This window comes from Leuciscus leuciscus (genome assembly GCF_965113295.1).
Source record: "Leuciscus leuciscus genome assembly, chromosome: 1".
Taxonomy (NCBI): Eukaryota; Metazoa; Chordata; class Actinopteri; order Cypriniformes; family Leuciscidae; genus Leuciscus; species Leuciscus leuciscus.
In genome coordinates this window covers 25,930,652-25,948,140 of record NC_138725.1, presented here as the reverse complement: position 1 = coordinate 25,948,140, position 17,489 = coordinate 25,930,652, and the positions used below count along the sequence as shown (strand labels likewise).

Here is a 17,489-nt window from a genome sequence, read left to right as displayed (position 1 = left end):
TAAATAATTAGTTGTCACGACGACTTATTTGTTCCCTCATTTTAATAAATCGTGGACACTTTGAACTAATTCCCTCCCTCATTTTGATTTAACGAATTACAACGTGGCCAAAAACAGTTTGATACTATTAATTAGTGAATGCTAAAGACCTATTTTTGTGAATTGGTGAATATTCAGGTGAATTATTTCGTGGCCACGAATGAATAATACTTATTAAACTGTTTTTCTTACCTGTGAAGATAGCTCTTCAGTGAAGGCCAACTATTCTCGTACAGCTTTTTATTCCTTTTTTTTGTGAATTGGTGAATATTCAGGTGAATTGTTTCGTGGCCACAAATTAATAATACCTCAGCACGTTTTACAAATTTACAACGTGGCCACAATATAGTAAAACGAGGGAACAAATTAGTATAACCTGCTGAGGTATTATTAATTCGTGGCCACGCTTGAAGTGGCGGTGAGGTATTGAGAAGGTCTTGAAAAGGTATTAAAATTAACTTCAAGATTCCTGCATATACCCTGTAATACATTTTAATACGTTTTGTTTGTTCCATGAATTGGGTAGTTAAACAGGCGAATAAGAGACTATCCACTACTATTATTTTATTATTATTATTATTATACAAAAGTATGATTAAAATGTCTACAAATGTTTAAAACTGATCAGAGATCAGGCAAAACCCATAGACACTTGTTCAGTGGTTCGCCGCATGATGGGTTCGCAGAGATCATAGACATTTAAAACATTTCGAAACGGTTATGAGGCAACAAAGCCTCGTTTACTGAAATCACGTGACTTTCACAGTTTGATATACACTCTGAACCACTGATTTGAAAAGATTCATAAAGGTGTCTGAGCTTCGTGAAGAAGTGTCACGAAATCGCCCATCACTATAAAATAGTCCATTGAAACTCACTTGATGTAATGTTTCTTTTAGACCTGATGGACGTAATCAAGAAAGAAAAAACAGAAGCCAAAAAATCTGTCTCCTGCCCTCAGTGTAAAAAACGCTTCACATGAAAATCCAGTCTGAAGATTCACATGAGAGTTCACACTGGGAAGAAGCGGCTCAGGCTTTAGCTCTGAAAGACAACAAACAGTTTCATTGGGCTTCAGTCCTGAAGAAACACCTGAAGATTCACACAAAGGAGAAGATTCATTAGTAATAATGTCTTATTTGCTTTCACTTTTACTTAATGTTTGTATTTGCTTCATATAATTATTGATTAAACTCTTTACTCATTTTCCAAACATCTCATTGTTATTGTCCATTTTCTTATTTTCTGCAGATTCTGCTTGAATCAGGAATAATTTTAGTTCTGAAAGTCATGAAGTATCCTGATATTATTGCTTTTTTAGCTTTCCATGTTTAAATTTTCTCAATTGAGCTTTTAAATGCCAAACTAAATTATATTTTACCGCACACGTGACTGACATTGAATGAGATTGCTGTCAGTCTACATTATTAACAGGTTCCCCCTTGATATTCAGTATCATATATACATTTCAAAGAGTTTTGTAAATAATGAATCGATTAGGTAGGATGAGGTGCAAGGCTAGGTAAAGGTGGAGACTGGGTGGCAGGACTGGAGGTAGGCTGGGGGTCAAGGCCAGGTAAAGGTGGAGACTGGGTGGCAGGACTGGAGGTAGGCTGGGGATCAAGGCCAGGTAACGGTGGAGACTGGGTGGTAGGCTGGGGGTCAAGGCCAGGTAAAGGTGGAGACTGGGTGGCAGGACTGGAGGTAGGCTGGAGGTCAAGGCCAGGTAAAGGTGGAGACGATGGCAGGACTGGAGGTAGGCTGGAGGTCAAGGCCAGGTAAAGGTGGAGACTGGGTGGTAGGCTGGGGGTCAAGGCCAGGTAAAGGTGGAGACTGGGTGGCAGGACTGGAGGTAGGCTGGGGGTCAAGGCCAGGTAAAGGTGGAGACTGGGTGGCACGACTGGAGGTAGGCTGGGGGTCAAGGCCAGGTAAAGGTGGAGACTGGGTGGTAGGCTGGGGGTCAAGGCCAGGTAAAGGTGGAGACTGGGTGGCAGGACTGGAGGTAGGCTGGAGGTCAAGGCCAGGTAAAGGTGGAGACTGGATGGCAGGACTGGAGGTAGGCTGGGGTTCAAGGCCAGGTAAAGGTGGAGACTGGATGGCAGGACTGGAGGTAGGCTGGGGGTCAAGGCCAGGTAAAGGTGGAGACTGGGTGGCAGGACTGGAGGTAGGCTGGAGGTCAAGGCCAGGTAAAGGGGGAGACTGGGTGGCAGGACTGGAGGTAGGCTGGGGGTCAAGGCCAGGTAAAGTTGGAGACTGGGTGGCAGGACTAGAGGTAGGCTGGATGTCAAGGCCAGGTAAAGGTGGAGACTGGATGGCAGGACTGGAGGTAGGCTGGGGGTCAAGGCCAGGTAAAGCGGGAGACTGGATGGCAGGACTGGATGTAGGCTGGGGGTCAAGGCCAGGTAAAGGTGGAGACTGGATGGCAGGACTGGAGGTAGGCTGGGGGTCAAGGCCAGGTAAAGCTGGAGACGATGGCAGGACTGGAGGTAGGCTGGGGGTCAAGGCCAGGTAAAGCTGGAGACTGGATGGCAGGACTGGAGGTAGGCTGGGGGTCAAGGCCAGGTAAAGGTGGAGACTGGATGGCAGGACTGGAGGTAGGCTGGGGGTCAAGGCCAGGTAAAGGTTGAGACTGGGTGGCAGGACTGGAGGTAGGCTGGGGGTCAAGGCCAGGTAAAGGTGGAGACTGGATGGCAGGACTGGAGGTAGGCTGGGGGTCAAGGCCAGGTAAAGGTGGAGACTTGGGTGGTAGGCTGGGGGTCAAGGCCAGGTAAAGGTGGAGACTCGATGGCAGGACTGGAGGTCAAGGCAGGCAGCAGAAATGGATTTTGAAAATGGTGGGCCAGCAGGTGTTGGATTAAAAATAACAGAACACTGTGTTCCAGGATGCATTACGGCATGAGGAAGGGGCATGGAAAAAGACACATTGAGAGGTAGTGGTACATGCTGCAGGGAAAAGTGTGTATAGGGCAGGGTAACAGGGTGGAGGAAAGGCATGAATCTGAGAGGTGCTTGCAGAACAGGGGACTGGGGAGGAACGTGAGGGACTGAAGGCACAGTAGCAGGAGGGCAAAACTTTTGAACATTTGGAGGAGGATCCTCCCAAAAATGATTTAAATGGTCAATATTAATTATGGGAATTTGTTTCCCTTCATCATCCACCACATCAATGGATTTACCCTCCACTTTTATAACGGTGTATGGACCCAAATAATCTGGGTTCAGCTTGCCCCCCTTTCTCTGCTTGCTTCTGATATTCTGCCGCAGGACCCTGTCTCCGACCTGAATGTCAATGGCCATTCCTTTCTCCAGTTTCCTTTTTTAACTTTACCTTGCACATTTCTAATGTTGTCCTGCACAGTTTGAAAAAAAAATCTGTCCTGCCTTCTGATGCATTCTGTAATACATTCCTCTGCCACAATGTCCTTCACACTTTCGTTAATCTATATACATAAATTGGATTTTATTGGCAATTGCAGTTTTGCAATTGTTTTAAAAAAAATAATTTAGATGTGTTGTGCTTACCTCATAATTGTCTGGCACCTCACGACACTCTAAAAAAATGCTATGTTGGCTTTAATTAACTTTTTTTATGTCAACAGGTCCCACGTAACTAGGTTACGTTAGATTTATGTAACATTATTTATTTCAATTAACTTAAGTTAATTACATAAGGTTAATCCAATGCCGTTTAGTTGAATATGGTTAACAGTCGTATTTTTTTCCAAAACAATTAAGTTTTTAAGTTCAATTATCCTAAAATTTATATTTTTTACATTCAACCAAAACAAATAATCCAGTTTCACACAGCAAAAACCGTGGTTAAAAAAAACAAAACAAGTTATGTATTGAACTGTTGACTAACTGTATCCCTAGTAATGTTACAAAAAGTAGCGTAGTGTAAAAAGTAGCGTAGTGTGTCATGGCATAACGTAAATATCAGCAACACGACGCATTACTCGCATAAGTTGCGCTTTACACTGATATTGGATCTGTATGTTCATTTGGCCGGAAGCTAGTTATTTTACTTTATACATTTTTTCTTACACAAATTCATCGTTTTGCTTCAGAAGGCCTTTATTAACCCCCTGGAGCTGTTTGGAGTTTGTTTACGATGGATGGATGCACGTTTTCGAACTTCAATCTGTTGGTTGCAATCCACTGCCATTATAAAACATTCATCTAACACTCCCTGGGTGTCACAATTTTAAGAAATGATGTTTTTCAAATGGAGGAAAATCATGTCAGAAGTAATAGGTTTGAGTGTTGCAGAGAGCTGATGCTAATAAAAACTTAACTTAATTATAGACGTATATTACAAATAATAATCATTGTAAAATGTAAAAATATACAGTCTACTCCAGCGGTTCTCAAACTTTATCTGCAGGAGTAGCGCCTTGTGTAGCGTGAATCCCTTTTTCACCAATCTTTTTTTTCTGCATGAAACAAAAATGTCACTCTACTTAAAAATAAATAGTTTTACAATATAATTTAAAAGAAGTCATGCAGTGCAGAAATCAATGTAATAACCACTGTACAAATACACTGAGCCTGCCTTAGTGGAAAGGATGAGACTGTCTTTTTTATTGTAGAGCTTATCAATTCTGGGTGTTATTAGGGATGAGAAAACTCTCAAGTCATCGTCAACATTAAGCCGTGCCCTGTATTTTGTCTTCATTGCCAGCATGGCTGAGAAAGAAGTCTTACAAAGATATGTTGTTAGGAAAGGCAACAATATTCTCATGGCCTGAAGAGTAACTTCTTTGTACTCCTTTACAACCATATATGTATATAGCATCTTTGGGTTTTCAAAAAGATTAAATAAATTCTCACAAAAGATTTAAAGATATAACCCCTAATTAAAAAAAATCGCAAGTATAGAAATCATACCTGCTCATCAAAATGGTCCAGGATCCTTGTCATGTCATCTCCAAGGTCTTTACTCTTTGCCCGATACATTTTGATGTAGAGCTGTCATGAAAGCCATTTTAAGGTCTACACAAGTGATCCTTTGGAACTCTGTACAAACCTGAGGAAGTGAAAGGATAAAAATCTGTGAACAACAAAATCTATATATAATCAGGACAAAATAATGTACAGTGTCAAATTGTAACTTACTTGCTCCTCCAAAAAAAGGCCAGGCCATCTTTCTTTGATGACAGAGACCAAGGGTTGCTCATTGACTATTTATTTTCTCCTGAGAGGGAATGTAGTTTCCATTTTGGTGTGTTGACTTCAAGCTCAAGCTATTCCCTTTCATGTTCCAATGCAGCATCATCTAAACCAACTGGATTGTCTGGAAGGAAGTTGATTTCCGATATTCTTGGTCTTCCAGCCTTTGCATCCCGTGTCACAGCCAAGTTCCCTTAGACATGGATGTCTGGAAACTTACACAAGTGCCACCTGCTCAATTACAGAATCACTTGGGTAAGCTTTAAAGGAGTACATTGTTTCTGCCAACTTTTCCAGTATTTCTATCTTGATGTCTCATGTAACATCAAAGTGTTCTGTTTTTCATAGACTTCATTAGCTTTTCTCAGTCTGAACTCTGCATCATAGGAGAAATTTGGAATTAGGAAAACGCGTGGCCAGCGCTCTTCCCTGACTGTGGAAGAAGATGGACTGGACAGATTGGATGAGATGCTTGCTGTGTCTAGGGTAAAATCAGCCTCAGACCCTGTGCTTTCACTTCTTGGGTGTTCTGCTACTGCTGCAGTTTTGAACATTTCCCAAATAATCTTCAGTCTGACCTTTTCACATGGAAGTTCTTCTATGTTACTTAAATTGCAAAGCTGACCACCAAAATCGGGGTCCTCATACTGGATCACAAAGTTTTGATCAATTTTCAGTTTGTCACAAATAATTTATTTGAGCTCATCTACTGATGATGGCACTTTGGGGAGTGTCAGCTTTTTTATGCACTCTGGATTCACGGTCACTCACAGCAACATTGTGTTTTTCTGAAACAAAATATACCATTTAGTGATTAACATTCTCTTGCTTAACTGTTCATGCTGCTTGCAATCCCAATCGGAAAAATGCAAACTTTAATGTAACAAAAAACATTTAGGCGACACCATGAGATTTCCCCCGATACTGTAGGCTGCAAGTGGGTAGAAGTCATTTAAATCCTTCAGCTCAGCAATAATCAGATCTTCGTATGGAAGTTCTTCAACCTTAAAGGCACGAACATTTTCAACATACCAAGAAGAAAACAAAATGCAGTGGATCTTTGCAAATTCTGGCAAGCTGCCACAGTGTCCAACAGACACCATCATACCTTTGGAGTATGAGGTCCCATGCAATTCAGTGTTTGATGCAAGAGATACAGTGTTAAGGTAAGCACATTTTTTCTCAACAGCTGTTTTCACCTTTCTTTCTAGAGAGGACACCTTCACAACTTTTACTTTGTCAACATGAATGGATTGTTTGAAAAAGCTGGGAGACTGCATGACATGTGCAACCATAAGTTAGTGCTGGGTGGACAATGTCTGCAATATTTTGAAATTGAAAATATGAAATTGTGCACGTTATGGACAACACGCTTGAAGAAACTGTGTTTTGCCTCAAATCGCATTGTCCAGAACTCCACACCAGGCTTGGGTAGTGTTCCAGAAAATGGTGTTTTGGTTTCAATTTTTCATTTGGAAACACTTCTGTAAAAAGGTTGCGATGGTCAGATATTTTAGTCTCCAGGTAGCAAAGACTGTCCTCTGAAAACTTGGGTGAAACAACAAGCTCCACTATATCTTTAAGATCCATCAGCAGTTGCCATGCCTTCTCAGTTTCTGGAATAATTTTGCCAATCATGAGTGGTATGAGCCTATTGAGTGTCCAATTTTCGTGTCCATTTCCGCCAATGATTTTTTTGGAGAAGAAAGTTTTGGGTATTTTTTGAGGGCGGTTCACCTTGTCAGAGAAACAGTAAGGGAAAGACTGAATTACACTGTTCAACTGGTCAAGGGTAAAGAACTTATCAGCTATTAGCTTCTGGAGACACAAAGACTCGTACGGCACAATTCCTTCAAACAAATCGTGCAATGCATCTGGAGGAAATCTGGTTACTGGGTGAAAGCAAGCAAGATGAGTTTGTAAGACACATTCTCCTTTTACACCTTGTACATTTGTCAGAGTTGGGGTTGCTTTCAGCTCCTCAATAATTTGGTTGTGTTGTTCTATACTTCTTAAGGGAAAAAGTCCACGTAATAATCATCTCCAAACAGCACTTACATCCAACAATAACGTGATGTACAATGTATACACAAGCATCTCACATCAACATAATGTAGAATCACCCTAGAATACATGGAAAAGAGCAGATAATTAAAGCTACAGTTGTGTTCAAAATTATTCAACCCCCACTGAAATTGATTGTTTTGGCCGGTTTGACATTGATTTTGATCATTCAGTCATCCTGCTTACAATTAAATCAAAGAGGCACGTGTAGGTCAGACAAATATAACATAACATTTATAATGAAATAACCACAAATGTCTTTTCTGTGCTCACATTATTATCAGTTTTATTCAACCCCCAAGTGACATTCAATCTTAGTACTTAGTACAACATCCTTTTACAGTTATAACAGCTTTTAAACGTGAAGCATAGCTTGACACAAGTGTCTTGCAGCGATCTATGGGCATCTTCGCCCATTCATCATGGGCAAAAGCCTCCAGTTCAGTCACATTCTTAGGCTTGCGCACTGCAACTGCTTTCTTTAAGTCCCACCAGAGGTTCTCAATCGGAATTAAGTCTGGTGACTGTGATGGCCACTTCAAAATGTTCCAGCCTTTAATCTGCAACCATGCTCTAGTGGACTTGGAGGTATGCTTGGGATCATTGTCCTGTTGAAAGGTCCAACGTCTCCCAAGCCTCAGGTTTGTGACGGACTGCATCACAATGTCATCCAATATCTCCTGGTACTGAAGAGAATTCATGGTACCTTGCACACGCTGAAGCTTCCCAGTACCTGCAGAAGCAAAACAGCCCCAAAGCATGATTGACCCCCCGCCATGCTTCACAGTAGGCAAGGTGTTCTTCCTCCTCCAAACATAGCGTTGATCCATGGGCCCAAACAGTTCTAATTTTGTTTCATCAGTCCACAGAACACTATCCCAAAACTTCTGTGGTTTGTCCACATGACTTTTGGCATACTGCAGTCGACTCTTCTTATTCTTTGGAGACAGCAAGGGGGTGCGTCTGGGCGTTCTGGCATGGAGGCCTTCATTACGCAGGGTGCGCCGTATTGTCTGAGCAGAAACTTCAGTACCTACATCTGACAAATCTTTTCTCAGTTCCTCAGCAGTCACACAGGGACTTTTCTCCACTCTACGCTTCAGGTAGCGCACAGCAGTCGAAGTCAGCATCTTCTTTCTGCCACGACCAGGTAGCGTTTCAACAGTGCCCTTTGCCTTGAATTTGCGAATGATGCTTCCTATGGTGTCTCTTGGTATGTTTAACATCTTTGCAATCTTCTTATAGCCATTGCCCTTCCTGTGAAGAGTAATCACCTCTTCTCTTGTCTTGTCTTCCTGGACCATTCTCTTGACTTCACCATGTTTGTAACCACACCAGTAAATGTCTAGAAGGAGCTGAGCATCACAGTCATTTTAAAGTTGCCTAATTGGTGCTTATTAGGCTTTATTGCTGCTCCCTGACATCCACAGGTGTTTTCAATACCTGATTGAAAACACTTCAATGAACCTCTGTTCTTCAGAGTGGTAGTCTTTAAGGGGTTGAATAATTGTGTCAATGAAGAATTCACAAAAGAAACATTTACTACTGTATTACAAAACCAATTGATGTCATTTTAGTTGCATATGGTTCTTTAAGAAGTCTTGTAGGATTTCATTCTGAATACAATTACAAATGTACACTAAATTCCCTAAAACCATTTACAGCATTGGGGGGGGTTGAATAATTTTGAACACAACTGTATACGTGCTAATTGGCTACTTCCATAACATGGGAATAAACCACTGAATTCTCAACAATAAACAGGAAATAGTCAATAATCAGTTACTTGACTTGCACGCACACAGTGACCCAATATTAACTCCATGGCGATAAAGAGCGATGACTGAATTAGAATGCTGCTGACAAACTTTATGATGGCAATAGATGTGATGGAAATTTCAAAACACTGCTTCGTTAAACTTGAAACCTATACAAATCTTTTGTTGCAAATCAATGGTTTGGAGTGTGTATCAAACTGCCAGAGTCACGTGATTTCAGTAAACAAGGCTTCATTACGTCATAACTTTTTCAAAACACTGTGAAATTTTAATGGTTCACCGCTGGGGGTGAAGATCTCGGTCAACCCATGAATCATGAGGAGTCACTGAGAACCAATGAACAAGTGTATGTGGGTTTTACCTGATCTCTGATAACGTTTTAATTAGACATTATTATAATCAAAATGAATAATGGTAGTTAATAGTCTCTTATTGGTCTTTTTAGCTGAGCCATTTATATAACAAACAAAACAAACCCTGACAATTGAAAAATAACATAAATACACTTGATAATCTAATTAGTTGATTAGATAATTGCATTTAAAATAATTTACTTTCAATAAAAAATGTGCAGTAGATTTGTAAAAAGTATTTTTATGCATGTTTGGCATGGGTTTTTGTTGCATTTACACTGTTCTGACCACTAGAGGTCAGTGTTTCGAAGCCTCGACACAATACGTGTCGAGTGGCTTCAACTATTTCAGTGTTTCACAAAGCCTTGATCTGCCCACAACTATTCAAGACTGCTCTTGATGAATACGTTTGCTTTGAACCACAAGCCTGAATTCAAATATCCCGCTTGCCCTTGATACAGATCCAAGGCAAGGCAAGGCAAGTTTATTTATATAGCACATTTCATACACAAAGACAATTCAAAGTGCTTTACATAGAATAAATTTAAATAATAAAAAGAAATAAGAATAATTAAAACCGTTTAGAAAAATAAAATACAGTACAGTACAAACAGTCGGACGAACAGCGGCACAGTGCTCAATCAGTAAATGCATAGCTAAACAGAAGTGTTTTTAATGCTGGATTTGAATGTGACTACAGTAGGAGTTGTTTAGTTGTTTGACCCCTAGAGTGAAGGTATGCGTTCACCTTGAGAACTTCATCTTTGTTTCCAAATGCAATGACTTCAGTTTTGTCTTTGTTTAACTGAAGAAAAGTTAAACAATCCAAACTTACTCGACAGATCAGCTCACACACACAAAACTTGTTCGTCTTGAACCGGCGCTACATTTAGACAAAAATTCTAAAGCCAAAAGTAACACAAGCACATAAAAGTCTTCACCCAAAGTGCGGCCCCCGAAAAACCCTCTTAAAGTTCTTTTTATACTAACACTATCTTTTTGGGACGCCTTTTAATTAGGGGCTGTCATTGTAGTGCAGCCAATTCCCTTATAAGGTACTCCCTACTAAGCATAAGTTTTGCTCAAGCACACATACAAATTCTCTATATTTGTTGTTCACACTTATTTTATGCAGCACGTACATTAAATGGCGTATATAAGTTCTTCTATCATAACCCCTTTGACCCTTCTCTGACCTCACACATTTTTTATGTTTGAAGCTGGAGACGTCAAAAGTTCTTCTGCAAAACTACATTGCAGGTTTTAGCTCAAATTAGACCGGCCAAGCTCAAATTAGGCTTTAAGTAACTTGAACTGGCTCTGCAAATTCAACACCTCTTCGTTTGAACATTTTATTTCATTTTCAACCATAAAACTGTTTGCAATGTTCATTATCTTCTTATTTAATCGTTCAACTTGTTTGATAATCTTTATTAACTGCTGAGTATGATGAATCCGTTCGTCTTGGTAGGGTTGAGCCTTTGTGGAGGACCTTTGCCAGCGCCTTTCTCTCCGTCTTCTCCGTCTCTTTTTGCGTGGTCCCTCTGGAGCTGTTTAACTATAAGATCGTCCATAAAAATCTCAACTTTGCCCTTGACTTTAACATTTCTCTTTTCTGTTTCATCGTCATCAGTTGCAGTAAATCCATTCAAGCAGTCTTGTATATTCTATTTCTGGGGAGTTTTCAGACGAAGGTTTTTCAGAAGAATATTTATCAGAAAAATTCATAATCAATTGTTCACCATACAAAGTCATAGGGATTTTTATAATGAATAACATTTTTACTAGCCATGTCAAGCTCTAAAAAATATTTAACAGGTAGAAATTGCTAGGAAAAAAAGCTTTTAGGGAGAACAGATTTTTTTTTAAACAAGAAAAACAACTTTGGATCAGATTTTTGAATGACAGAGTGACACACGAGACTCATGGCTTTTATTTTTAAAGATGCATTGACACACAAAAAAAACTATTTACTGGCAGGTAAACAAACAAAAGAAAGGAAAAAATAATGAGAAAGTAATTTGTTTGTTTGTATCTCTTCAAGTGACTATAATAATGGTGATTATTAAATCATCTATAGACTATTCCATAATCATAATTAAGTCAAACAAATTCAAGAGTCATACATCTCAGGAAAGGTGACATAATAAACACAATTGCAGAAGGATTAGATGTGATAAAAAATAAAAAGAAGCTAAAAACAGGAACAGAAGACATGACCAAATCAGCTCCATCACACAGAACAGAGAGGGGATTTTACACACGTCTGAATATGTCCATTACTGTATATAATATTATATTTAAAGCAGTTTATATACAAACCACAAGAAAATGACCTTGAACAAATTTACAGATTTGCCTTGAAGGCAAATGTCCATAAAATCCATATAAATGAAAATAGAACTTGCTGTTATTTGTAAAAAATATTTTAATCTAAACTTGATGTTGTCACTGTTTCTTCAGGGTGGTCAGAGTTTTTCACCCCTCTTTTTTTCTGAGAATAAAAAAAGAAAAAGAAAACAAGAAACAATCCTCAATACGTTTTTGGTATTTTAGATATTGCTACAGATTTGCTCAACACTTACCAGTATTTTATTATAATATTTCATTGTAATACTGCAGGCATCTCTATTTCCTCTGGTTTCTTCAAGTCCTTCCTCCCTGCAAAATAAAACCATTGACTGACCTATCGTATAATTTAAAAAAAAATATCACTGTAATAGTTGATAAATTGAGGAACATTTATGTTGGTTAAAAAGTTCAAACAACCGCAACATGTAAAAGTAGTGTTGAGCTCATAAATCACAGAGGTAACGTGAATCTTGTCTGGATGTTACCAGAGTCAGATGAACATGTGTGTGTTGAGCTCATAAATCACAGAGGTAACGTGAATCTTGTCTGGATGTTACAGGGACAGATGAACAGATGTGTGTTTATCCGGTGGAGAGTGGCTCATGAAGCTGAATGCTGTCATCAAAGGCTTTGAGTGACACTTGAATAACAACAACTATTTAAATATTAAGTTGTAGTTTATTTTAATTATTGTAATTTCAAACAGAGCTATTACAGCACTTTTCTGATTCTTGATTTCTGTGCATTTGCTGCAGATCTTTTGTGGTGGAGCAGGACCTGCAAGGAAAGTTGATGTGTGAAAAAAATTGTGAAAAAAAGAGTTTTTGCCTTCTAAAATAATACTGAAATCAAATGACATTGTGCGGTTAAAATGACTGCTTTTGTGTTATGTTTATGCATTTTTGTAGGATCTGAAATGTCAGCAGACTGGTGTGAGCACTGAGGATGAAGAGCCCAGAGCTGAATCCTGGAGATGGTGCCATGGATGAGACCCTCCATCACTCCACCTGCCCTCACGAGACCCTCCATCACTCCACCTGCCCTCACGAGACCCTCCATCACTCCACCCGCCCTTACGAGACCCTCCATCACTCCACCAGCCCTTATGAGTCCCTCCATCACTCCACCTGCCCTTACGAGACCCTCCATCTCTCCACCAGCCCTTACGAGACCCTCCATCACTCCACCAGCCCTTACGAGACCCTCCATCACTCCACCTGCCCTTACGAGACCCTCCATCACTCCACCTGCCCTTACGAGACCCTCCATCACTCCACCAGCCCTTACGAGACCCTCCATCACTCCACCTGCCCTTACGAGACCCTCCATCACTCCACCTGCCCTTACGAGACCCTCCATCACTCCACCAGCCCTTACGAGACCCTCCATCACTCCACCCGTCCTTATGAGTCCATCACTCCACCTGCTCTTACGAGACCCTCCATCACTCCACCAGCCCTTACGAGACCCTCCATCACTCCACCAGCCCTTACGAGACCCTCCATCACTCCACCTGCCTTTACGAGACCCTCCATTACTCCACCAGCCCTTACGAGACCCTGCATCACTCCACCAGCCCTTACGAGACCCTGCATCACTCCACTAGCCCTTAAGAGACCCTGCATCACTCCACCAGCCCTTACGAGACCCTGCATCACTCCACCCGTCCTTACGAGACCCTCCATCACTCCACCAGACCTTACGATACCCTGCATACCCCACCCATCCTTACGAGTCCCTCCATCACTCCACCAGCCCTTACGAGACCCTCCATCACTCCACCCGCCCTCACGAGACCCTCCATCACTCCACCCGCCCTCACGAGACCCTCCATCACTCCACCCGCCCTTACGAGACCCTCCATCACTCCACCAGCCCTTACGAGACCCTCCATCACTCCACCTGCCCTTACGAGACCCTGCATCACTCCACCAGCCCTTACGAGACCCTGCATCACTCCACCAGCCCTTACGAGACCCTGCATCACTCCACCCGTCCTTACGAGACCCTCCATCACTCCACCCGTCCTTACGAGACCCTCCATCACTCCAAACGCCCTTAAGAGACCCTCCATCACTCCACCCGCCCTTAAGAGACCCTCCATCACTCCACCAGCCCTTACGAGACCCTCCATCACTCCACCTGCCCTTACGAGACCCTCCATCACTCCACCAGCCCTTACGAGACCCTCCATCACTCCACCTGCCTTTACGAGACCCTCCATTACTCCACCAGCCCTTACGAGACCCTGCATCACTCCACCAGCCCTTACGAGACCCTGCATCACTCCACCAGCCCTTAAGAGACCCTGCATCACTCCACCAGCCCTTACGAGACCCTGCATCACTCCACCCGTCCTTACGAGACCCTCCATCACTCCACCAGACCTTACGATACCCTGCATACCCCACCCATCCTTACGAGTCCCTCCATCACTCCACCAGCCCTTACGAGACCCTCCATCACTCCACCCGCCCTCACGAGACCCTCCATCACTCCACCCGCCCTCACGAGACCCTCCATCACTCCACCCGCCCTTACGAGACCCTCCATCACTCCACCAGCCCTTACGAGACCCTCCATCACTCCACCTGCCCTTACGAGACCCTGCATCACTCCACCAGCCCTTACGAGACCCTGCATCACTCCACCAGCCCTTACGAGACCCTGCATCACTCCACCCGTCCTTACGAGACCCTCCATCACTCCACCCGTCCTTACGAGACCCTCCATCACTCCAAACGCCCTTAAGAGACCCTCCATCACTCCACCCGCCCTTAAGAGACCCTCCATCACTCCACCCGCCCTTACGAGACCCTCCATCACTCCACCCGCCCTTACGAGACCCTCCATCACTCCACCCATCCTTACGAGACCCTCCATCACTCCACCTGCCCTTACGAGAACCTCCATCACTCCACCCGTCCTTACGAAACCCTCCATCACTCCACCCACCCTTAAGAGACCCTCCATCACTCATCCTGCCCTTACGAGACCCTCCATCACTCCACCCACCCTTACGAGACCCTCCATCACTCCACCCGCCCTTATGAGACCCTCCATCACTCCACCCGCCCTTACGAGACCCTCCATCATTCCACCCATCCTTACGAGACCCTCCATCACTCCACCTGCCCTTACGAGAACCTCCATCACTCCACCCGTCCTTACGAAACCCTCCATCACTCCACCCGCCCTTAAGAGACCCTCCATCACTCATCCTGCCCTTACGAGACCCTCCATCACTCCACCGGCCCTTACGAGACCCTCCATCACTCCACCTGCCCTTACGAGACACTCTCTATCACTCCACCCGCCCTTACGAGACCCTCCATCACTCCACCCGCCCTTACGAGACCCTCCATCACTCCACCAGCCCTTACGAGACCCTCCATCACTCCACCTGCCCTTACGAAACCCTCCATCACTCCACCCGCCCTTAAGAGACCCTCCATCACTCATCCTGCCCTTACGAGACCCTCCATCACTCCACCGGCCCTTACGAGACCCTCCATCACTCCACCCGCCCTTACGAGACCCGCCCTTACGAGACACTCTCTATCACTCCACCCGCCCTTACGAGACCCTCCATCACTCCACCCGCCCTTACGAGACCCTCCATCACTCCACCAGCCCTTACGAGACCCTCCATCACTCCACCTGCCCTTACGAGAACCTCCATCACTGTACCCGTCCTTACGAGACCCTCCATCACTCCACCAGCCCTTACGAGACCCTCCATCACTCCACCCGCCCTTACGAGACCCTCCATCACTCCACCAGCCCTTAAGAGACCCTCCATCACTCCACCTGCCCTTACGAGAACCTCCATCACTGTACCCGTCCTTACGAGACCCTCCATCACTCCACCAGCCCTTACGAGACCCTCCATCACTCCACCCGTCCTTACGGGACCCTCCATCACTCCACCCGCCCTTACGAGACCCTCCATCACTCCACCCGCCCTTACGAGACCCTCCATCACTCCACCCATCCTTACGAGACCCTCCATCACTCCACCTGCCCTTACGAGAACCTCCATCACTCCACCCGTCCTTACGAAACCCTCCATCACTCCAACCGCCCTTAAGAGACCCTCCATCACTCATCCTGCCCTTACGAGACCCTCCATCACTCCACCCACCCTTACGAGACCCTCCATCACTCCACCCGCCCTTATGAGACCCTCCATCACTCCACCCGCCCTTACGAGACCCTCCATCATTCCACCCATCCTTACGAGACCCTCCATCACTCCACCTGCCCTTACGAGAACCTCCATCACTCCACCCGTCCATACGAAACCCTCCATCACTCCACCCGCCCTTAAGAGACCCTCCATCACTCATCCTGCCCTTACGAGACCCTCCATCACTCCACCGGCCCTTACGAGACCCTCCATCACTCCACCCGCCCTTACGAGACCCTCCATCACTCCACCTGCCCTTACGAGACACTCTCTATCACTCCACCCGCCCTTACGAGACCCTCCATCACTCCACCCGCCCTTACGAGACCCTCCATCACTCCACCCGCCCTTACGAGACCCTCCATCACTCCACCTGCCCTTACGAAACCCTCCATCACTCCACCCGCCCTTAAGAGACCCTCCATCACTCATCCTGCCCTTACGAGACCCTCCATCACTCCACCGGCCCTTACGAGACCCTCCATCACTCCACCCGCCCTTACGAGACCCGCCCTTACGAGACACTCTCTATCACTCCACCCGCCCTTATGAGACCCTCCATCACTCCACCCGCCCTTACGAGACCCTCCATCACTCCACCAGCCCTTACGAGACCCTCCATCACTCCACCTGTCCTTAAGAGACCCTCCATCACTCCACCTGCCCTTACGAGAACCTCCATCACTGTACCCGTCCTTACGAGACCCTCCATCACTCCACCAGCCCTTACGAGACCCTCCATCACTCCACCCGTCCTTACGGGACCCTCCATCACTCCACCTGCCCTTACGAGACCCTCCATCACTCCACCTGCTCTTACGAGACCCTCCATCTCTCCACCTGCCCTTACGAGACCCTCCATCACTCCACCTGCCCTTACGAGACCCTCCATCACTCCACCTGCCCTTACGAGAATGTGACCCATCACATTTTGTTTGTTTTATTGAATTATATCATTTTCAGTAAAAAGTAGTATAATTAAGTATTGGTCAGCATTTATCGTTGTTATTATTGTATGTTTTGGGGTGGGATAGCAATGCAATTCATTCTTGGGTAATATACATTTTTAATATTAATGAATCTTCGCACAGCTGCCCATTGTACAGACATTACAAACGCTGAGGAAAACCGTTCTAGGTAGGGCTGTCGAGTTACTGATGTTATGAGGTATATATATATATATACATATATTAGGGTGCATCAAAAAACACAATTCTTGAATTTTGATATGGCTGGGTGCTAAAAATGTTCCAATATATGTAGAAACAACACATGCAAAATATTTTTCCAGTACATGATGATTTAGGGGTGCCACCACACATCTGTTTTTGTTGGATAAAGTGCTTAACCCTCTGAGGTCGAGAAACGCGCCCCCGCGTTTTGCTGGATTTTTTTCACATAGCAGCAACATAAACTTAAAATACTCCGTCATTTATGGTTATACAGAAAAAAGAAATATAAAAAAATAATCTGTGATATTTCTACTTTTGTATGTGTCCACTTACAATCAAATCAAAACATTGTGCTTTTGTAAAATAAAGAAAA

The 17,489-nt window shown here is 43.9% G+C and overlaps 2 protein-coding genes across 5 annotated transcripts in view; one reads left to right on the top strand and one right to left on the bottom strand.

The window, feature by feature from the left end:
• Positions 1-17,489, top strand: part of LOC309501239 (uncharacterized protein) — a 72,889-nt gene that overhangs the window by 11,370 nt on the left and 44,030 nt on the right. Inside the window, exon 4 of one of the 3 annotated variants that reach the window (XM_082173304.1) lies at positions 12,664-13,454. The exons of 1 other annotated variant lie outside the window; for it this stretch is intronic. In XM_082173304.1, the coding sequence (XP_082029430.1) occupies positions 12,664-12,670 (7 nt within the window). In that variant the 3' untranslated portion in view covers positions 12,671-13,454. Of the gene's footprint in view, positions 1-938; positions 2,221-12,663; positions 13,455-17,489 lie in introns of those variants that run through there. One more of the 3 variants, XM_082173303.1, reaches the window with a different exon arrangement.
• LOC309498471 (uncharacterized protein) overlaps positions 11,319-17,489 on the bottom strand; it is a 180,273-nt gene continuing 174,102 nt past the window's right edge. The window contains exons 6-7 of one of the 2 annotated variants that reach the window (XM_082169238.1): positions 11,989-12,089; positions 11,319-11,897 (exon numbers count right to left, since the gene is read on the bottom strand). In XM_082169238.1, coding sequence (XP_082025364.1) covers positions 11,832-11,897; positions 11,989-12,089 — 167 coding nt within the window. In that variant the 3' untranslated portion in view covers positions 11,319-11,831. Of the gene's footprint in view, positions 11,898-11,988; positions 12,090-17,489 lie in introns of those variants that run through there. The other variant, XM_082169239.1, reaches the window with a different exon arrangement.